The following is a 22,894-nucleotide window of genomic DNA, read 5'->3' as shown; positions in this document are numbered from 1 at the left end:
TTTACAAAAACATGAGCTTTTACCGAAACATTAAAATGAAACTAAACAAAACAAAACACATTTTAACCTTTATTATTAGAGAACAAGTAAGCGAGAGAGAGAGATTAAGTGGTAAAAACTTACCACACTTGTATACATCAAACTAATGCAATTTTTTTTATCACATGATTTAATAAAGTAAAACACATGTTAATTAATTAAGATTAAGTAAACTATAAATTCAAATACATGGTATTGAATTGGTGTATACACGGATAAATTTTACTCTGATTAAACGACATTATTAATTATTATTACTATTATGTGAAATATAAAGAAGATTTGTGAGCCTCTCATTTTGTGAGAGTTAGTTATATTGGCAAGGAGAAAAGAAGGGAGGGAACTCAAAAGAAAACTCTCTAATCTAATCCTTTTTCTCCATCCCCGCCGGAGACGCAGCACAAATCTCCCTTTGACAAACTTATAATATTACAATATGCAGAATCAAATGACCTCCTTTGCCACCCCCAATAATAATAATAATAATAATAACAACAACATTCCTATTCACCAAACTCCTCATACATTCATCACTGATCACAACAATCTCAATCATAATAAGTACACTAAACGTGTTCATAATAACAATGATAAGAATGTCCTCCTTCGTGTCAGTGGTGCAGGCCAAGCTTGCGCTGCATGTAAATACCAACGTCGAAAATGTGCCCCTGACTGTGTTCTTGCCCCTTATTTTCCACATGATCGTCAACGACAGTTCCTCAATGCTCATAAATTGTTTGGGGTCAGCAACATTACCAAGATCATTCGCCACCTTGATCAACCGTTCAAAGATGAGGCAATGCGGACCATCATCTTTCAATCTGATGTTCGTGCTAATGATCCTGTTGGTGGTTGTTACCGTATAATCAGAGACCTGCAACGTCACATTGATTATTGCAAAGCGGAGCTGGATATTGTTATTCATCAACTCGCGTACTGCAGGGCACAGGCTGCTGCTGCTGCTGCTGCATCTGAACAACAACAGATATTAACAGATCATCATGCAACTGCGGAATCATTTAATGATAATAATTGTGATGGCGTTGTGAATCAAGCAGATGCTTTGGTGAATAATAATAACAATGCATCTTCGTATGATCAACAGCCAATAGATCAGTACAATCCTCATGATAGTTTCTATAATCATCCTCGTTGTGATCAGCAAGCAGAAGATGATCAGCAATATGATGGAATTCAAGATGGGCAATTAGATTTAACAGATATTAACTTTCCTTGGACCTTGCATGAACAAGAATCCACGTCTACATCGGCTCCCAATTCTATGATGAAGCAACTATCTGTTAATGACCAATTTGACAATATTAAGGACCCTATTCTTGAGGGGATTTCAGGTTTCGGAAGTTTCGAACATGATCAAACATTTGATCAACACAGGTCAGTATTGCCCTTTGTTCAATTTCTATTCTTTGATTATTTAATTGTGTGATGTTGAGTTTAAGCATTTAAAGGATTTCAAAGATTGAATGATGAATTTAAACAACATATAAGTCTTTGATTTTCATTTGTCTATTAACATAGTTTGCTCAGTTTTAGGGAAAATGAATAGATTATGGCTTCAAGCCTTCAACAAAGATTTGCTTTTTTTTGGATGGATCTTTTATGGCATTTCCAGAGTAGTTTTGCACATTGTAATATAGTCTACAATACATAGAGAAATGTTATTCATAATTATAGAACATAGAACTTAAATCCTGATCTCGCTTTTTAGTTTTTTTTTTTAAAAAAAGAACTATTTCAATCTCAAAACCACTCGATATCTATTCCCCAATGAACCATAGTATAGCCATTAAGAAGGAAAAATAATAAATAAAAAGAGAACAGGTTATAGCATTGTAAGAATTTCTCTTCTTTTTCTTTATTTCTTTCTATATTTTGGACTCTAGTTTTGACACTTGTTCATTTCACAATGATGAAGCTATTCAACAAGGGAACAGACTCCAATTGAAGGAAGAGGGTGAGCCCTTACACATGCTTGAAGATCAAGATCTACAGGTGCTGCTACGTTGCTTACCTTCCCAAACTGTACTTCGCTGAATTTTTGTAGTAGAGAGATCCACAAGAGGAAATAATCTCTGAGAGTCAACTGACTCCTCAATTTTGCCCGAACTCCCAACGAGTGGTGCATGTTTTGTTCTTCCTTTCTTTTAAGTGTCAACAATCAATTGGTATGCAAAACTAGCTTCCATTCGTCTGCTGAGGCCTTCACTCATCGTAAAGCTCCAGATGGTTTTACTGGAAAAATGAAGGTTCAGACTTTTAGACATGTGATGCAAGTAATAAATAGGCAGTAAACAAATTAGTTTACTTGTGATTTCATGAGTCAAATTATAGTGATGGTGTACATTCACTATTCCGATTTCTTGATACAAATTGTTAAACTAGGAGAAAGGCTGAATGCACTTTATATACATTTCACATTCTTCCTTGTCTATGACAACACCGAGGTACATAGAAGGCCAAACTTTCATCATCTTCACCATTTCCACTTTGTTAAAAACATCATTTCCTTCATGTGCAGCTTACATAAATGAGACTTCAGTTTCAATGGCATCCAATCACCAATTTGTTTAAGAAACTAAGGGATCAGTGATTTCCTACCCAACTTTCAATTGCTTCTTTAATTTCCCAGTTTCCACAAGCTCCTTGCGACATGCAGTGGCGGATCTATTAAGGGGTTTGGGGGTGCCACGCCACCCCCGAACTTCGACGAAAACTCTATATATACAGAACAAAATTGGCTTGTGATGCCACGGTAGGAGGGCAACTTTAGAAGGCTGATGTTGCGGGTTCGAATCCCATTTGTACCTATTTTTTTGAGAAAGACGTTTTTTTAAGAAATAGGAAATTGCTGCACACGTTCTTTTAAGAAAAATTAGAGAACTAAAATTAATTTATATCGAAAAGACGAATAATTTAATCAAATATAAAATTAATTTAATCGATAAGTCTATTTGGCACCCACGGAGTCTAAATCCTGGATCCGCCACTGGCGACATGGCAACTCAAGCCTGGATAAATCTAAGAGTAAAACATAAATGTATTGGTTCAATCTAATTATTCCTTCCTTATTGTACGAAAATACAACTGAATCCTATCCATCATGCAGGCTCATCAGATTTTGACCCAATTCAGCAGATTAGCGAACAATTAGTACTTTTAAACATGCATTGAGACTTCAAAAGATAGAATGAAATCATATAGCGAGTAAAAATATATCAAGATGTGACACCTTTTCCTGGAAAATGAAATAGTACTTACCTGAGTGATGAAGTGACTGCACAGCAAACTCATATAGCTGACCCCTGAAATAAATATATAGAAAGACTGGAAGGGAGGTCACCTGTTCACATAAGTTCTTGCAAAGGGCAGATCTTTCGTTATCGAACAATGGCTTTGGGCGGGTTTAAAGATTAGATTGTAGTTTTCCTGCATCGAGCATAGACACAGAATTCTTCATGATGCTTAATACAGATAATCTTCTTGTTCTTCTGCACATTGTAAAGCAAAGCTCTTTCGAGGTGTGCATCCTTCTTTAGCCATATGATGGCTTAGAATATTAAGCATTATATGAACATCTTCCATCTCTGAATCCATAGGTTGTCCTGCTAAGAACATGTAAACCTTCTTTTTCACCTCAATCCAACTTTGTCCTGGAGCTTTTTTCAAACCCTGTGTCTTCGCTGATATCCTCACATTTGCTGAATCCTTCCACCTTCCATTTACAGCATATAAATTACAGAGCAACATGTAGCTTCCCGTCATCCCAGACTCAAGGTTGAATATCTGAGCAGCGGTTTCTTCTGCGACTTCTGTGTTTTTATGCATTTTACAAGAGTTGAGTAGTGCTCCCCAGACACAAGCATTGGGCCTCATTGGCATGATTTGCACCATTTCACTAGCCCGCTGCAATAGACCAGCACGACCAAGAAGATCTACCATACAAGCATAGTGCTCCATTTGTGGTTCGACTCCAAACACTTTCTTCATCTGATCAAAAACTTTATACCCCTCATCAACAAGGCCTGCATGACTACATGCAGAAAGAACTGCAACAAAAGTAATTCCATCTGGCTTAGTTCCTGTGCTAGTCATCTGTTCAAATGTTTCTAGGGCAGTAGCACCAAGTCCATGCATTCCAAATCCAGAAATCATTGTGTTCCATGAAATCAAATCTTTTTTTCCTACTCCCTCAAATACTATGTTTCCTTTCCACAAACTACCGCACTTCATGTACATATTAACTAACCCATTTCCCACCAAAGTACTTTTATCCATTAGATACCTTATTGAATAACCATGGATTTCCATACCAAGATAGAAGTTTGAAAGCTCAGCACAAACTGATAAAACACTTGAAATCGTAACATCATTGGCCAGTACTCTAGCAACTTGCATACTTCGAAAGATTTCTAAGGACTCCTCATGCCTCTCGGCCATAGCAAATGCCCCTATAACAGCACTCCAACTTATGACATTAGGTTTCATCTTTGGATCATCTAACTCTTGTAACTGCAAAAATAACGAATAGGCCTCGTTACATAAACCTGATTCTGCATAACAAGATATTAAAGAATTCCAGCTCACTATAGTTTTTAATTGCAATCCGGAAAACAGACATTCAGCCTGTCTAACAGCACCACATTTCCCATAAGTACACATTAATGAGTTTATCACAATAGAATTATTTTCAAAGCCCCCCTTGATAACGTATCCATGCACCGTCTCACACTTATCAATCCCATTGTCACCAACACAAACTGATATTACTACAGCAATAGCCTCAGCAGTAGCTTCAACTTGTTTCTTTCTCATCAAAACATAAAGTTTCCACGTATCCTGATAACGTCTACACCTAGCAAAACTAGATAACAATGATGTCCAAGTGACAGAATTTGGTTCAAACCCCTGAGGTTCCATCAGCAGAAACGTCTTGTAAGCAGCATCACAGTCAAAGTTCTGCGCAAAACCTGAAACTATAATGTTCCATGATACTTGAGTTCTCACAGACATTCTATCAAACATTTGACTTGCAATATCCATACGCCCAATCTTCCCATACATGTTCATCAATTCATTTCCAACATAAAGATGATCTCTAAAACCCATTTGTATAGCGTGACTATGCACTACACTGCAGAGATTATGGTCGCCGAACATACCACATGCCCGAATAATCAACGGAAAACCAAACCCATCAGCCAAATTACCATATTCACGCATCTTAACATAAAGCTTTACAGCTTCTTTACATTTCCCATGAGATACATTAGCCCTCAAGATCGAATTCCACAACAGCAAATTCGTGAAGCAATCAGTTGGGCAGGTTTCAAATACTTTTTGAGCTTCATTGACAAGTCCAAATTTAGAGTAAACGGATATGAGTCTGGCAGCTATAAAAGAAGAATTTGATGATCCAATGATTATGATCTTTTCATGAATTTGCTTCAGTTGTTGAAGATTAAGGCCGCATTGTTGAAGTAAATGGTCCAAGAAGTCAAGAAGCTCATTTTGGGTTTTGTTGGAATTGTTGGAATGATTGGCTGAAGAGTGACAGTGAAAATGGGTGAAAATTGATGGGAAACAGAGTCTAGTAGAAATTGAAAATGGATTCTGGGAAATGAAACGCCTTGAACTCGACCAACAACAGTGAAGCATATCCTCGTCGGAAAATTGCTAAATGATTTGGGAGTAGTAACAAGGTTTGTGCGGTGGAAGAACAAAGAAGTATTTATAGTGCTCCGGTGGTTCATAAGAAGAAAAAGGATGTTGTATGGAGATGATAAAAAGAGAGTTTCGTCTATTATTCATGGTTAGCATAAGTCCTATTTGTTGGCAGACTTTCCAAGCAAATTCGAATTTAATAGTTTCACGATTTCGGACACCAAAAAAAAATTAAACAATGCGTGCCCTTTGTTTGCATGCTTTCGTAAAACAAAAGTAATGGTAACTTTAATTTGATGTTTAATTTAGACATCATACCTTGACAAAACTCACTATGGAACTATTAAGTACACGTTATTCAAATTGGATTAAATTCAAGAAACAAGTTTTACATTGAAATAAAAAATGAACAATATTACTTATAGCAGCATAAAAAAACTTACTTGCACCGGATGTTTACATAAAATGAATAAACACATGACATGTCTCTTTCATGTGCACTTTATCACTAATCATGGTTAAATGAATGACATATATTATCAACTCAATCTATCGCGTAACCATGACAAAATAATGTAGTTACACCAGGTGTGGGTAAGTTTTTTCCGTCCCAATTACTCTTTTTTGTGGCAAGCCAAACTCTGCAGACTACACATAACTGCTTGCCAAAGAATTAAAATGACAAAACTCACAGTTGTGTCTCAGTTGGCCCTGCAAAAAAAGGAACTAAATGAACCAGTAGAATCTTTACAAACCAGCTGCTCTTCCTAATCTTTCTCTTAAAATCTTTACTCCCATGTACCTGCATCAAAGAAATTAATTAGTATAATTAACTAGCCAATCTTTGTACATATTTTTAGTTTAAAACCACAAGATTCAAAAGTCTCATTTACTTTCTTAAACTATGTGTCAAGTCGAAATCAAACAAACAAATTGAAATAGATGGAGTATAATTTTACCTGCCAATCATCAACACTGTGGCTTGAGGATTGGTGCCTGGTGACTCGTTGAATGTCGAACCATCAATGACCCGGAGCCTGTTGACATTCATAACCCTGTAATCAGGGGTTACCACCTTACCTACTTGGCAACCTCCGTGATAGTGCCATATTGTGATCACAGTGTCTTTGCAGAACTGTTCAAGTGACTCTGTATCATTAGTGTGTTTCGGTATAAGATTAATGTTAGCTTGGACACTCATGTTTAGCAACTTGTCCAGTGTATCCTTGTCACACTGTGCGTAAGTGGTGAAATGTTTTGATTTCACAATCTTCTCCATGATGCGTATGCCATCTACACATCTCTTCAGGTCGCGTGGATGGCTGAAGTAGTTGAAGGTGACGGAAGGACTGTCATCAATCTCGGTGCTCTTCAAGCTAATATGCCCTGTTGATAAAGGTGTCACGATCTTTTCTAATATGAAACCTCCCCTGAATGCTTCTTGTGGAACATGTTTCTTATTTCTTTTGTAGACTTCAATTGCTTCCAGTGTTCTCTGCTTTGGAGGAATTGCGGAGAGTTGCCCTATCTGGTTATGCCCAAACATGCAACATATGTCAGAAAAAGGCTTGAAGGTTTAGTGACTTTCATTATGAAGTGATCACAAGGAGTTTAAGTGTCCCAGAAGCCTTTTTCTGGCTCTGGCAACTGAAAGTTCTCGGGTTTTAGTACGTAAACTAAAGAGGTTGTTTCCAATAAGACAAGAACTGATTGTTAAAATCTCAACTATGTTTGAAAGTAGTTGAAGTAATACGACTAACCTCAGCTGAAACGATGCCATGATGGCAATGAATGCTATCTTCAGTTTGTCCATATCCACTACTAGCTTCAATATAGACCCCCATCTTGGTAATTCCTACAGTCTGAATAAGTGACTGCTGAACAGGCCTATTTGTGGGAACAAATATGGTGTTCATGGGGTTGTCAGACATGCCTTTCCCGACGAACTTATTGTCAAGCACCACCGAGATGTTCAATTTTTCCAATTCAGCCTTTGGTCCTATTCCACTGAGCAACAGAATCTGAGGACTTCCAATTGCACCAGATGACACTATAATTTCACTTCCCTTTCTCTTTGAAAGAAATGCCGTGTGTTGGTTCCCCTTTTCGTCTTTGAAGATGACTCCTACTGCTCTTGGCTTCTTTCCTACACAATTTTAAAATACTATCATCATCTCATTGAAGACAGATCTTTTCTAGTGCTAGATTTATTTGACATGTAATATATACCTGATGTGTCAAACTCGATCTTTTGAACTATCGCGTGCACCAAAACATCAAGCTTTTCAGGGTTGGCTGAGGTGAGAAGATCAGCTGCAGTCTTCCGATGACCAAATCTATCGAAAAGGGTTCCTCCAAACTTGGTTCCATATATATGATCATAAGTGAATCCATTATACGGTGATATACCAACTTCTAGTAGACCGTCGCTTACTGCTTTTTGCCATGGTGCTAAGATTGGTCTATGAACAATTTGCTTCTCAATCCAGGGGAATGATTCATTTACCAGTTTAGAATCCCATCCTGCTTTCTCGATATAGCTACAAGTTCAAAGAATCATAGTATCAAATGAATTACCTGATCAATTTGCAGATCTATAGTATATGTGTCTAGTAAATGCTAGCCATATTTCTAATAATTATACATACAACAAAATTTACATGTATGTTAACATAAGTGAAGACATTATTTCAGGTTCGAACCATCAGAATGGAAAAACTCCAGACAAGGAGCATGTTCCTTTAAGTTCATCCTACGTGACAAAATCAGGTCAGTAGGTTCCCAATACAAATCATATATTATATTATTATAAGTGGGAAACTTCAAAGTAAAAAAGTTCGAATTATCATTTTACCATTATGCTAAATTCAAATGTTATTAGAATATTTAATTAATTAAACAGTAAATAGTAGAATTTCTATAATATTTTTAGTTGGTATACATGTGAGTAAATTAAAAATAAAAGTTATCCCTTTAAACAGATACATGTATGTGTTTCATCTTCCAAATTAATTTATGTTTTTAATTAATATTTGTCTTTAATTTGTTGTAATGCTTGACCTTTCAACTTTGTAAGTGAATCTTTATATTCCAAAGCTATATTTTTTCCTATACATACAAATCTTTCAATGAGTATTTTCATAGAAAGATCTATATATATGTGATACAATTTTTGTGTGTGGAAGATTAGAGAAGCTTTAATCAAGTGAAGAAAATTTCAAGGTAAAAAAATTGAATTATCATTCTAACCTTATGCTAAATCCAAATGTTATTAAAATATTTAATTAATTAAATAGTAAATAGTAGAATTTATATAATATTTTTAATTGGTAAAAATGTGAGTAAATTAAATAGTAAAAAGAATTAAAATAACAACTATCCCTTTACATGTATGTGTTTCATCTTTCAAATTAATTTATATTCTTAATTAATATTTGTGTTTAATTTTTGTAATACTTGACCTTTCAACTTTGTAACTGAATCTTCATATTCCAAAGCTATATTTTTTCCTATAAATACAAGTCTTTCAATAGTATTTCATAGAAAGATTTATATGTGATATAATTTTTGTGTGTGGAAGACTAGAGAAGCTTTAATCCAGTGAAGAAAATTTCAAGACAAGAGGATTTGTGTCAAGATTACAAGGCATTATGTGATTATAGGGATGAATAACACTTCAATTACTAGAATATCGGAGCTTGATGTATTTATTTTTTTACTTATTTGTCGAGATTAGAACTATGATAAGACCCTCCATTTATGTAGTTGAATCATGAATGTCACTTCCGTTAACTTGTCTTCCAAAACTTTTAACTCTTTATGGTCAAAGGTTGAATGTTTATTACTATAACTTTATTTTAATTTGCATTATTAATAAAAAGCAGGGAAAAGATTGTCTTAGTATTTTTCTATTTTTGTTGATAGCCTTATGCTAAACTTGCTCCTATATATGATATTTTTTCTTTGTATTTGTAATTTCGTTTTAAGAATGTATTTGATTGAATGTTGTATTTTTTGCTATAGAAAATAAAACAAATAGAATCATAAAAATAGTGTATAAGGCATGTAAAAACAAACAATTAATGCCTACAAGATATTCTAATTTCAAATTATTAATAATTACATTTTTTGCACCTTAAATTTTAAATATTTGTAAAGAATTATTCTTACTTGTGCTTGTGGATAAAATCTATATTTTTTAGACAATTTTCATTAAAATTATCATGAGATCCAAATCCCAAAGTGAAAAAAATGATACACCAAAATGCTTAAGAAGTTAGAAGATCTTTTAACCTTTGACCAAATATTGCTCCTATTATATTTTAACAAAAAAGTGTAAAATATATTCTAACAAACTTTTAATTGTAAAAATATTAATATTGTCATTTTGGCTCTCCACTAAATTAAAATCTGATTTATTTAATTAAATATTAATATTAATATTTAAATTATATAATGATAGAATTTAAATACCAATCGTTGCACTTTAATTCTTTAGTTATTTCCTTCTAATTAAGTTTCCTTATTTATAAATTTGAATTACTTAATTGCATTCTACTTAATGAGAAGGAGAATTTCATCTTTTACTAATTAATGTAGTGTGCCTCTATGTTTGTTTTTGATATTTTATTTTGTCTTTTAAAACAAATATAAAATTTATATATCAAAATTATAATAAGGGAAGGACTAAATCCAAAAAGAAATCTTCTATGAATTAACTATACACTACAAACATTTATCATTTTACTTTTCATATTTTTATTGTAACTAAAATACTATTTTAAAAGAAATTATGTGATTTTTTAATAGTCCATATTCATCGTTATGAAATACATGTGCAACGCACGTGTCCATATACTAGCTAGTTATAGAAAAAAGGAAGACTAGTATTACTCAAACACCTACATTTCTGTTTCATACGTTCTCCGTCTCAAAATACTTGTCATGTTTTTCATTTATACGTCTCTTAAGAAATCATTAATTAGAAAAGGTGTTTGACTGTTTTACCCTTATTTATGTCTTAAGATATAATCTCTCTTCATTGAACATTTATTATATTTATGTGACATGTGTTATAATTAAGGTGTTTATAGTCTTCACGAACAATTACTAATAAAGATAAAATGAGAAAAATATTATTTAAAACTTCTAAAGTGACAAAGTATTTTGAGACATATGGATATTTCTGTTTAAACAACCATTCATGAATGATAAACAGTAGGATGATTTATAAAGTGACCATCATAAAGAGGAAAATCAAATTTATTTGTCTGAAATAATTTAAATACAATAAATGAGGATAGAAGGCTGGTAGTTGGGATGTTTAGAGTATGCAATAGGTTCATTTTCTAGGTACATATATGGATTGACAACCAACCATGTCTAGTTGGTCTTTAAATCATTTGTCCATTATTATATTCCCTGCCAAATCTTTTATCTAAATACAGGCAACAAGGACCACAAATTTGGAGATAGATATGATCACTAGCTAGCAAAACTATTAATAAAGACAGTACCCTACCGCAGTAGGAGAGCTATTCTCGTCGAAAAAATTTATTGTATAAATAAGTAAATTTGTTTTTGTATGCGTATATACTAATATGTTGAACGCCCTTGAAACGTGTAAATTATATTTTGACTTGTCTCAAACGTTGCCCTACCACTCCATATTCAGTGGATAAATGAAATAAGTCATTAACGTTTTGTTACTAGCATTTATCAAGATCATTAATGGAGTCTAACTGTAAATCGTCCACAGGATCCTATTGATTTAGAAAGGCTATGTACGAATAGTTAGAACGCTAAATGAACAATCACTGTCAATGCCTTCATTAATATAATGTACTGCCTATTATTATTATTAATTATTATAATGTACTTATACAAGTGGTTTCAACTATTTAATACTCTCTCCGTCCCTTTTTAGTTGTCCACTTTAGAAATGACACACAGATTGAGGCAACAATGATTAGCACAGTGAAGTTACAATTTTACCCTTATGACAACTTTTCACTTCAAAATTACAACCACTTATTTGAATTCAAGTGAAATAAATTGGAGGGAAACAACATACACTTTTACAATTTTCAAGAAGTGTAAATAAGGGTATAATAGGAAAAAATTTGTTGTTCTTTCTTGATTTGTCAAAATGGACAACTAAATAGGGACAACTAAAAAAGGAAATATGGACAAGTAAATAGGGACGGAGGGAGTAATTGAATGTTATACTTATTTCTGAGTGATTTCAAATTGAATATGACAATTGGGCGGGTTGGGTCAAATTTGGGCGGATCATAATGGGTTAAGACAATAATCAGATCAGATCAAGACTCAATCCAAGAATTATAAGGAGATTAAAATTTTATCTCACAACTGACGTAGGACAAACCTCAAACCTTACATGAATCTAACTCTGATACCATGATAAGAAATGCATTTTAGGTCTAATTGAATTCAGAATTGCCAAAAGGCATAAAAATCTATCTTTAGTATAGGAGTCAAGAAAGTATAAATTACGGACCTTTCGCTAGCGCGACTATAGAAACCAGCATTGATGCAAGTGCCTCCACCCAAGACTCTAGCCCTTGCATTAAACACACCATCAGTCGAGGCAAAAAATTGAGAAGCAGAAGCAGGAGAAGTGTCAGCCAAAGAGATGTGAAAATTTTGCATTAAGGAGACATTTGCATTGGCAAATGGGACTCCTCCTCTTTCCAGTAACAACACATTGAATTTCTGTGACAAAGTTGCTGCCAATGGACAGCCAGCTGTGCCTCCTCCCACTATTATGTAGTCATAATTATGACCCTTGCTGCTCCCACTGCCACTGCTCCAAGCATTTGATGATGAGAATGAGCTTGCTGGCTTTATGAATGGGTATTTATCTTTCCATGATTCCCATTTTCTTGCTGTTTTACACAAAACAGTATTCCAACTGTTAGAAATCTAATCTAAAGCTTATATTAGGGGATCATTTTATTTTTTCCAAAAAAATTACTTTGTGTCTCTCATAACTTAATAAGTTGTATGATTATTTTTTTTGAGAGAAATATTGAAAATACTTCTAAATTTGGCATGAGTTATTAGTTTTATCCCTGAATTATTGACAATCCTTACAACACAACTTGATTAACAGAACTTAAATACAATTTTGATCTTGTCACGTACCCCTAAATTCTCGTCAAGTTTAAGAATTTTTTTCAACACTTCTCTTGGCTTTTGTTAAGAGTTTTATGCTCTTACAAGGTTTGAGATCATTTGTTATGGCATGTAGCAAATCGATGGTATATTTAAGTTCAGTTAATTAAGTAGAGGGATGTTTTAAAGTTGTCGATAGTTCGGGGACAAAACCAACAATTCACGCTAAGTTCAGGGGTATTTTCAATATTTTTCTCTCTTTTTTTTCCTTTAACAAATTGACAGATCGAAAGTTTGAAAATGCAAAAGTGTAAGATTTGAATCCACTAACTTTAACTAGTGAAATAAAAAGAAACCTCACACGACATGTGTTAGATGCGTGACGCACAAAATAAATTTTTAAAATCTTTTTAGCCCATCAAAAGAACAAGGAATAATAGTTGATAAGAAAGAAAACTCCCCATTCTTACTTCTCTTCATTTTTTTCTATTTTCAACTGGACTACGAAGAAACTGTTTCTTTGATAAAAAGTAGAAATAAAGACAAGTGATGAAAAGCAAAAATTAGTACCTTGAGTGAGAGAAGAGTTAAAATTGAGGCATAAAAGCAGTAACAAGAGCTTGACAATCACAGGCAGAACTGCACCAATTACCACCGCCATTGAACTCTCTTTAATTTGATGTGCCTTTCTTTGATTGGCCTAATTTATATATTATGTGTGCTACTATAGCACTATCTACACACATATATATATACACACACTCGCACTTGATTCGCTTACAGCTTATAGAATTCGGCAACTATAACATTAATTGCTACAAAAACAAATACTAGAACATACTAGCTCCTTCGTTTCAAAATAAGTGATATTTTTAACTTGCGATACAACTCTTAATTAAGAAAAACTACTCGTTCCTATAAAGTAAAACACATATTTTTACTAATTTATTATTAATATTTACCTTGAAAAAAATGTAATTTAATAAGGATAAGATTGAAAGAACAACATTAATACTTTTTTAATTATGGAAAATACCACTTATTTTAAAATAAAATAAAAAAAATAAAAATACCATTTATTTTGATGAAGGGAGTAATAATATAGTGAGTCTTTTGTTATTAAAATTTAACATATATACTTTCGTGTAATTGATGAGGGTTCAATTCTCTATCTCATAATTTCCTCCTTATTTCCCCTCCCCCAAATTTTAATTTGTAATTTTGTACTAACAAAGAAAAAACTCATGGGAGAGGAGAAGATTCACTCTTTTATTCAATGGATTACTTTTTCTGTCTCAGTTATCCAATACTCCTTCTGTTCACTTTTACTTGTCTCTTATTTCTAAAATAAATTTTCATTTCTATTTGTCACTTTTGACATATTAAGGAAAAACAATATTTTTTTCATATTTACCCTCAACATTAAATACTTATTTTCCAAATCATTTTCTAAGACATCATTTAATAGGAGATAGTTTGGTAAAATACTTATGTCATTAATTATTTTCTTAATAGGTGTGTCAAGTCAAACTGTAACAAGTAAAAGTGAACTGAGGGAGTATATTACTTTCTCTTGTCTCAATTTATCCATTAGGTATTTTAGTTACTTTATCCTCATTTATGTTGTAAGATATAATTTATCTTTATTAAATATTTATTTTATTAATTAAATAAAAAGTAATAATTTTGTCTTAAATTTTTAAAATACCTTCTATGTCCTTAATTACTTGTCCACTTTTAAATTGACACACCTATTAAGAAAACAATAATTGATATAGTGAGTTTACCATTTTACCCCTATTAATTATAAAGTGGATGAATTAAAAACTTAAGATTTTCAAGAAGTTTTACATTTTTCAAAGTAATAAATTAAGGGTATAATAGAGAAATTTCTTTTGTCCTTTCTTGATTTGTCAAAATGGACAAGTAATTAGGGACAACTAAAAAGGGAAAAGTGGTCGAGTAATTAGGGATAGAAGGAGTGACAAAATACTCTCTCCGTCCAAGAATAGTTGTTCACTATACTCTTTTGGGATGTCTAACAATACTTAGTTACTAATTTACCCTTATCATTAATTATAGTCATTTATCTATTACATTTTCAAGACATTTTATTTATTACTCCCTCTATCCCTAATTATCTGTCCATTTTTTAATTGACACACCTATTAAGAAATCAATAATTGACATAGTAATAAAATATTATAGTGTGGATGTCCACTACACCAAGAAGTTACTCTCACCCATTATCTCCATTACTTTCCTCCATTATGAAGATAACCATAACCTCCATAACCTCCAACTTTATAACACCATTATTCTTGTAACCTTTCACTTTCATAACCTCCTCCATTATATTCATGTTAATGTCATGTTTATGACTAACCTTTTGTATGCCTCTATGTTACACTATAAATAGAGGCAAGGGTTCATATTGTATACACTTGAAGACTTGGAATAATAAGAAAAGTTCTCATCTCTTGTTTTACTATTTCTATTGCTATCATCTTTTATATTTCTTGTCTTGTTTTACTTTAGTTTTACAACACGTTATCAGCACGAATGTTCTACCATTGCAGGATTGAAGCAAAGTAAATAAAAGAAGGTAAATTAATTGTGTTTATTTTTCTCTCGGAAACAAGGTAAATTATTGTGGAATCTATTTTATATTTTACTTGTGAACAAGGTGAATGATTAATATAATTGTTAATGTGCATTTCTTTTTCCACCTATATACTTTCTTTTGCATGTGAAACTTATTTTATATTTTACTTTTGATTATGCATCATTAGTTTTCTTACCATCTCAAAATCATATGAGTCCAGCAAGTTGCTTTTACTTTGAGCAAACTTTTAATTTGATCACTTATATATTTAAATAGTAAAATTAGTTTTGTAAGTTAAAAATTTGTAAAGAAATTGTTCTTTATGATCTTGTTTTATTAAAAGATAAGTTATTGAGTTATGTGGCATATACATATTGATTGGATTATCATTATTGGTTACTTTTGTACTTCTTTATTTTTCTTTATCTAAACATTTACTTGTTGAGTTATTAATATTATTTGTACTAACAAAGTTTGTTTTGTGGTTATTTTAAAATGGTTAGTAAATTATGTTAAATCTTCGTAACAATATTGAGAAGGAATGTTAAAAGGTTTTAATTCATTTTAACTTGGGACTTTTACATGATTCCAACATGTTGTTCTAATTAATTAGTTTTGTTCATTATAACTCAATTTTAAGTCAAATTCAGATTATATTTATGGTATTCAATATTTATTTTATTGGTAATGCATTTGGTTTATTAAGACATTGATTGAGGGTAAGACGGTGAATTCAAGTTTCACCGCACCGAGTGGGTAAGACATCGAGTAAAGTCTCGGTGCTCCATGATAATAAGAAGTTGGGTTCAAGTCCCATTGATTTATGACCAAAGGCGTCTTTATATGGGTAAGACATTGGGTTTAAGTCCTAATGCACTATAATGATGATATGATGATGACTAACCTAAAGTTGTATACTTTTGACTGAAAGTCATGAAATTTGCCCAATTATTTTGTTCCATTCTCTAATGTGAATGTGGTAGCAGTGCATATTATGTCTGAAAAATGACAAGTGGTTGAATGTATGAATATGGGTGTGGTAAAATGTTAATGGTCATCATTGTGGTATGAAAGGTTATTGGGCACATTGTTTATTAAGATGGTCCTTCAAATGTGAATGTAATTTTTATCCATCAAAGTGGTATGAAAAGATATTGGGCACATTGTTGTTGATGCAAGCCAATTTGAAAAGTTTTGTAAATCCTCCATCAAAATAAATGAATACAAAGTGGTAGTACATTTGGTACATTTGACCCCTTAAAGTGATGTTGAGGTGAGTCACATAAATTTGATAATGCCAAAGCATGACAATGAGTTTCTAATAAAAACTTATGGAACATGTACAAAATGGTTATGTTCATTTCTTGAAGAGAATGTGACTTGTGTTCATATGGATAAGGACATGTTCATGTATGGTTGGATAATTGCCACATCTCACCTCTACGGGAGGTTTGAGATATTGAAAGAAAATATATATTTTGACATAAATGGTCATTTTGGTCATATACTTTGAGTACTACACAAATATTGTGGAATGTTTTATTATGAACTATTGGAGGACAAAAAGAAAGAAATAATTCTTTTCTATAAAGGTTATGGTGATGACCAAAATAAATGTTATTGTGTGGCAACACAAATTTGTCATTGGTTATCAAGAAATAAGTCTTGCAGTAATAATTTTAACCATGACAATAATAATAATTTTCTCTTTGAAGGAGATGGTCACCATAAGAATGGTGTTGTGAAATTTTTGGCATTACACAAAATTAATTGAAAGTTTCGGAAGGACTAATTTGTTACTATCCAGAAAATGAAATAGTTCATAATATTGAGGTTGTAGTAAGTCTCAAACGAAACTTTTTAAGTTTCAGAGGAATTGAAAAGAAAAATTGTTATATTGAGACTGTAAATTATTGAAAGATTAAATATCTTCAAATTACTACAATCAAAGCGGGTTATGAATATTTACATAAAAGGTTGCCCGCTTTTCTCTTGTTTGTTGAATAAAAATATGGGCATGATGAAGGAATCACATGCAAAAGTAAACTAGAAGTTTACTAGAATAAATATCAGTTGGCATAATCGGTTGGCCATTCCGATTCAAATGTGATGCAAAAGAAATTGAGAATTCATGTGACTATATGTTTGAAGAAATAAAAGATTCTTCAAGAATTCTATTGTGTTGCTTGTTCTCATGATAAAATGATCATTGTATCAACTATGGTTGGGATTGTATCCCCTGAAATTATTTGGAACATATAGAAAGGTGAATATGGGCCCGTTCACTTGCCATGTGGACCGTTCACTATTACGATTTAATAGATGCATCTATGGTATGGTCACATGTGCATTTATGTCAACTTACAAATTGGTTTTTGTAAGGTTGTTTGCTCGAATTGTTAAATTAAGAGCACAGTTCCAAACTATAAAATTATGTTGATAATGTTGGTTGGTTTAGCAGAAATTGTATGCCTCCAATTATAGCTAGACCAATGATTATGAGAACAAATCTCTCAAATAAAATTTGGTATGAGATGAGTTTATTTAACGTGTATGCATCAAGCCAACAAGGTTCTCCCATCACAATTGGTTCAGGGTCAGGAACCAAATAATTTCCATCTAAAAAATTTGATGTGTGCACATATGATTTTATTGCTCCACCACGCACAAAGATGCATACCCAAATGAGGTTGGGGGTGAATGTTAGATTTCCTAACATTAGGGGGAGATATGTTTAGCAGCTGAAATTATGTGTGGGGTGAATTATCTAGATCCTCGTTAAAAAAAAATGTGAATTTGAAGCTCAAGAGATAATTCATTTGCAAAATGTTGCAAATAATTTGCCAGATATATTTGCTGACCTAATATTTTAATTAAGCTGCAAATGCTCCAATAAATAGTCCTTGAAGGACAGAGTCTAAGGTACGCCAGAAGTGTGATAGACCAATCGATTCCAAATGTAAAACTCATTGAGGAAGGAGAGGAGCAAATTATCAAAATGGTCATGATAATGAGGTAAGTGCTTTGAAAGAGCACTATGACATAACACTTCATAAAACCTTGGCAAAGGTTCAGATACCTGAAAATGATGAAAAATGAAGAGATCTCGATAAGTTATGTCATATTGGAATCAAGTCAAATGACCGTCGACGGTATCTTTGATATGAAGTAACACTCAATGCTATAAGTGGTTACGAGGATCTTAAATTCGAATCTGTCATATAATGTGGACAGATAAATGATTGGCCAAATAAAATGTACTATTCAAGTATATTTTGTTTCACTTAGAAAAGTGATATTTTTGAACTTATAGTTCATAGATCAAAATATATGTCAGTGGGGTACAAATGAATCATTGTGCGAAAGTATAACCGTAAGATATAAAGTATTGTTTGTGCCTCGAGGCATAAAGGGTTTTCGCAGAAGTCCTGACATTATTAAATGGAGATATGTTCTCCAGTGGTGGATGCAATGAGACTTATTTCAGTCTGGCAATAGATAAAATACTTGAATATGTATAATAACTGATTATCATGTCTAACTAGACGATGAAGGTTATATGAAAATTCTTGAAGGATTTAAAAGGTCTTAAAACAATTCCATTGAGTACCCAATGGTTCTGAGATTGCTTAACACAGAGAAAGAATCTTTTCAACCTCATGAAAATGATTTAAAATGTCATGTATTAGTGCAATTGGTGCACTTACAGATTGCTGGTTATGCAAGTGCTAGAAGATTATTTGATATACATAACGAAAGTTATGTGAAAGGATTGTCATATTATCATTCAAGTTATGACAAGAAACTAACAAATCAAGTGACTCAATGCATAGAAGATGTGTGACTTTCTTTCAGAAGAAAAGACGAGCTTCAATAAAATTGAAATGATCAATCCTCGAGTCAGAAATGAATTGATTATGTAGATGAAGGATATTTATTTGATCTGCATAAAGCTCGATCGCAAATTGACTGTTTATTTACATATGGAGACACAACAATATCTTGGCATTCAAAGAATCAAACATTGGTAACCACTCCTTCAAAGCATGCAGAAATATTATTGATCTATGAAGTAAGTCGGGAGTGTGTTTGGTTGGAATCATAATCTATCATATTTAGAAAATATGTGATTTTCCTTTGGCAAAGGATATTCCAGCCACCATATACGAAAATAATATATAGCTCAATTGAAGGGAAGATACAATCAAAGGAGATCGGACAAAGCATATTTCATCAAAAGTCTTTTTCACACATGATCTTCAACAAAATGGTGACATAGACGTTCAAAGGCTCGTTCAAGTGATAATCTTGTAAACTTATTCACTAAGGATTGCCAACATCAATATTTGAGAAGTTGTGATATAAGATTGGAATGCATCGTCTCCGAGATATCAACTAAAGTTTTTATCAGGGGGAGAAAAATACGTGTTGTACTCTTTTCCTTAACCATGGTTTTATCCCAATTGGTTTTCCTGGTAAGGTTTTTAACGAGGCAACATTCAAAGCGTATTAAAAGATATGTGTACTCTTTTTCCTTCACTAGGATTTTTTCCCACGGGGTTTTTTCCTAGTAAGGTTTTAACGAGGCATATTATCTATGGACATCCAAGGGGGAGTGTTATAAAATATTATAGTGTGGATGTCCACTACACCAAGAAGTTACTCTCACCCATTATCTCCATTACTTTCCTCCATTATGAAGATAACCATAACCTCCATAACCTCCAACTTTATAACACCATTATTCTTGTAACCTTTCACTTTCATAACCTCCTCCATTATATTCATGTTAATGTCATGTTTATGACTAACCTTTTGTATGCCTCTATGTTACACTATAAATAGATGCAAGGGTTCATATTGTATACACTTGAAGACTTGGAATAATAAGAAAAGCTCTCATCTCTTGTTTTACTATTTCTATTGCTATCATCTTTTATATTTCTTGTCTTGTTTTATTTTGGTTTTACAATAAGTTCACCATTTTTTCCCTATTAATTATGAAGTGGATGAATTAAAAACTTAATATTTTCAAGAAGTTCTACATTTTTCAAAGTAATTAATTGAGGATATAATAGGTAACAAAAAATTGTATTTTCTTGATTTGTCAAAATGGACAAGTAATTAGGGACAACTAAAAAAAGAAATATGGATAAATAATTAGGGATAAAGGGAGTATATTTAAAAGGTGATAAAGTAAAATTACTCTTCTATTTATAGTTTCTTAAGAAATGTACAACATCAATTGTGGACAAATATTATTGGACATAATTAGAAACGGAGAGAGTGATAAGAAATAAATGTGTGGGAAAAATTAAACTCCAAGAGAGAGAGTAATACTCATTAATGCCTACAGTTGGGGTCGATTATAAATGCATTTTGGTCATCCGTTCAATTAATCTGTAATGAAAATTCTGTCATCATCTTTGTCTAATCAGGTAATTTGGACAACTCACTACTCATAAAGACACACATATAATACTATTATTACTCTACTATATAGCCACCATGCACCTCCATAATTTAATATTTGTGTATCTCAATTATATGATTTTATATTTTTATTTTTAATCAACTTAGAAAAGATTGACATATTTTTATATTTAATAATAGTTTAACTTCAAAATGTTCAATATTATGATTTATTTTAGACCACAAGTTTTAAAAATATTTCTTTTTTTTTTAAATTCCATATCAAGTCAAACTACAATTCATAAATTAAAACAGATGGAGTAACTACTAGTAGTGGTGTCAATGAAACGGTTCAGTCAGTTATTTTTTAAAAATTATATCATCCCAACTTTTCAGATATTTTATAATATATAACCAATTTTTTTTTAAACCATCCTTATCATATCGGTTTCTCTTCGATATCAATACGATTCGGTTAATTTCCGATTTTTTTTACTTTTAAAGTATCACCTCAAAATATATTAATATTAAAATGTATCTTTAGCAAGTATGTTCTTGAAGAAGCAATTTAGTTCTTCACCAAGGAGTCAAAAATGTAAAATCTTATTGTCCTATTGTTTGATCTAAACTTTCAATAAGAGTGTTTGCATAGGCTTTGTCGGTTTTTTTATGGAGAATCTATTATAGTATCCTTTTAATTTTAAATTTAATTAACTAAAGGCTAATTAAATAGCAAAGCAAAGTCGTTCAGTCGCCAACGGCCTAGGACCAAGGTTAAATTTATATTTGAAAAATATTATAAAATATATCTATTTATATATTAAATTTAACATATTATTGATATATAAATATATTTGCTTACCTATAAGGTTGTTTGGTTCAATTCGAAATATTTTAGATTTTTTTAATATATAAATTAAAAAGACCATTTCAATTATTTGGAATGATTGTATACTTAAATAAAAGTTCATAATTTTTATTTTTAAAAAACATCATAAATAAATAGGATCGATCGATTCGATCAATTTTTCATATTTTTTTCACACTATTGACGAATGAATTTAACACCACAAATCCAAATTGTGTACGATCGAGTAACTAATTAATTTGGTGTTCGTACCAAAAGCATAACTTTCAGCTTAGTGGGGAAAGCGTGGTTCATTTACGTTTCCCCATTGCTTAAACGCTATGCACGTTGCCGCATGACACATATAGTAGTAAAAAACCTATAGTCCAAAATACCAATAAAAATATATTACTAGTAGCTATTTTTGAAAAAAATTCAAACTATAAACATTGGCTAATTTTTTACTCTAAACTTCATATATATTATTTTAATTAATGCATACTTGTAGCAACTTCACCAAGTACTTTTCAATGTTACGTACCCTTTTTTTTCATTCATTTGATATCATGATTTATTGATTTGACCTCGTCAATTAATTCAGATTCATATTGCATAAAATTTATTAAGATTCTCTCTACTCATATAGCTTAAACTCAGGATCACTGATTAAAGATGGAAGAATCTCATTCAACTCTCTCAAACTCACACACATATCCTTGACCTATTTTCGTACTAACCCTCCGTTCTTTTTGACTTGTCCTTGAAATTAAATTTTTCTTTTTACTTATTTATTTTAGCAAATTAAGAGTGATCTATTACTGTCAAGTCTACGTGTAACCGCTAACCCGTAAAAAGGAACATGGAGTAGTATAAACATACATTACATTACATCAAATAGAAATGATGGTACATAGTTAATTTGTCCTAATCAAGCTAGTTAGTACCTCTCTGAATCATTTCAACTTTGATCTTGGTGAGAATTACTCTCTTTGTTCCTAATTATTGGTCCAATTTCTGTTTTCTATTATTTCTTTTTACTTGTCCATTTTAACAAATCAATAAATGATAATTTTTTTACCTATTATATCCTAATTAATTAATTTTGAAAAATATAGAATTTCTGGAAAATCTTAAATTTTTAATTTATTCACTTCATAATTAATAGGGGTAAA

The 22,894-nt window shown here is 32.0% G+C and overlaps 3 protein-coding genes across 3 annotated transcripts; 1 reads left to right on the top strand and 2 right to left on the bottom strand.

Moving 5' to 3' along the window:
- The first annotated feature begins 460 nt into the window (after window positions 1–460).
- Window positions 461–2,062, top strand: LOC125874724 (LOB domain-containing protein 22-like). The gene is made up of 2 exons (XM_049555732.1): window positions 461–1,434; window positions 1,976–2,062. Exons 1-2 carry the CDS (start codon window positions 476–478, stop codon window positions 2,016–2,018), a joined length of 1,002 nt encoding a protein of 333 aa, XP_049411689.1. The 5' UTR covers window positions 461–475; the 3' UTR covers window positions 2,019–2,062.
- Window positions 2,063–2,159: 97 nt separating this feature from the next.
- LOC125874723 (putative pentatricopeptide repeat-containing protein At1g17630) lies at window positions 2,160–5,760 on the bottom strand. Its single transcript, XM_049555731.1, has 2 exons — window positions 3,319–5,760; window positions 2,160–2,292 (listed from the first exon to the last, which is right to left on the bottom strand). Exon 1 carries the CDS (start codon window positions 5,713–5,715, stop codon window positions 3,523–3,525), a length of 2,193 nt encoding a protein of 730 aa, XP_049411688.1. The 5' UTR covers window positions 5,716–5,760; the 3' UTR covers window positions 2,160–2,292; window positions 3,319–3,522.
- Window positions 5,761–6,075: 315 nt separating this feature from the next.
- On the bottom strand, window positions 6,076–13,575 carry LOC125875130 (protein HOTHEAD-like). Its single transcript, XM_049556215.1, has 6 exons — window positions 13,429–13,575; window positions 12,242–12,629; window positions 7,951–8,261; window positions 7,482–7,867; window positions 6,681–7,249; window positions 6,076–6,523 (listed from the first exon to the last, which is right to left on the bottom strand). Exons 1-6 carry the CDS (start codon window positions 13,517–13,519, stop codon window positions 6,469–6,471), a joined length of 1,800 nt encoding a protein of 599 aa, XP_049412172.1. The 5' UTR covers window positions 13,520–13,575; the 3' UTR covers window positions 6,076–6,468.
- Window positions 13,576–22,894: the final 9,319 nt, after the last annotated feature.

This window comes from Solanum stenotomum, chromosome 8 (assembly GCF_019186545.1).
Source record: "Solanum stenotomum isolate F172 chromosome 8, ASM1918654v1, whole genome shotgun sequence".
NCBI lineage: Eukaryota > Viridiplantae > Streptophyta > Magnoliopsida > Solanales > Solanaceae > Solanum > Solanum stenotomum.
The sequence above is the reverse complement of the archived record's forward strand: the minus strand, read 5'-3'. Positions and strand labels throughout refer to the sequence as shown.

Bases quoted from the DNA above. Each gene is read 5' to 3' on its own strand.
- LOC125874723 (XM_049555731.1), bottom strand. From the start codon at position 5,715: ATGCTTCACTGTTGTTGGTCGAGTTCAAGGCGTTTCATTTCCCAGAAT.
- LOC125875130 (XM_049556215.1), bottom strand. From the start codon at position 13,519: ATGGCGGTGGTAATTGGTGCAGTTCTGCCTGTGATTGTCAAGCTCTTG. The intron at 8,262-12,241 runs GTCCGTAATTTA...TTGAACTTGTAG, and splicing joins TATAGTCGCGCTAGCGAAAG to CTATATCGAGAAAGCAGGAT. The intron at 6,524-6,680 runs GTAAAATTATAC...TCTTTGATGCAG, and splicing joins ACAGTGTTGATGATTGGCAG to GTACATGGGAGTAAAGATTT.
- LOC125874724 (XM_049555732.1), top strand. From the start codon at position 476: ATGCAGAATCAAATGACCTCCTTTGCCACCCCCAATAATAATAATAAT. The intron at 1,435-1,975 runs GTCAGTATTGCC...ACAATGATGAAG, and splicing joins CAAACATTTGATCAACACAG to CTATTCAACAAGGGAACAGA.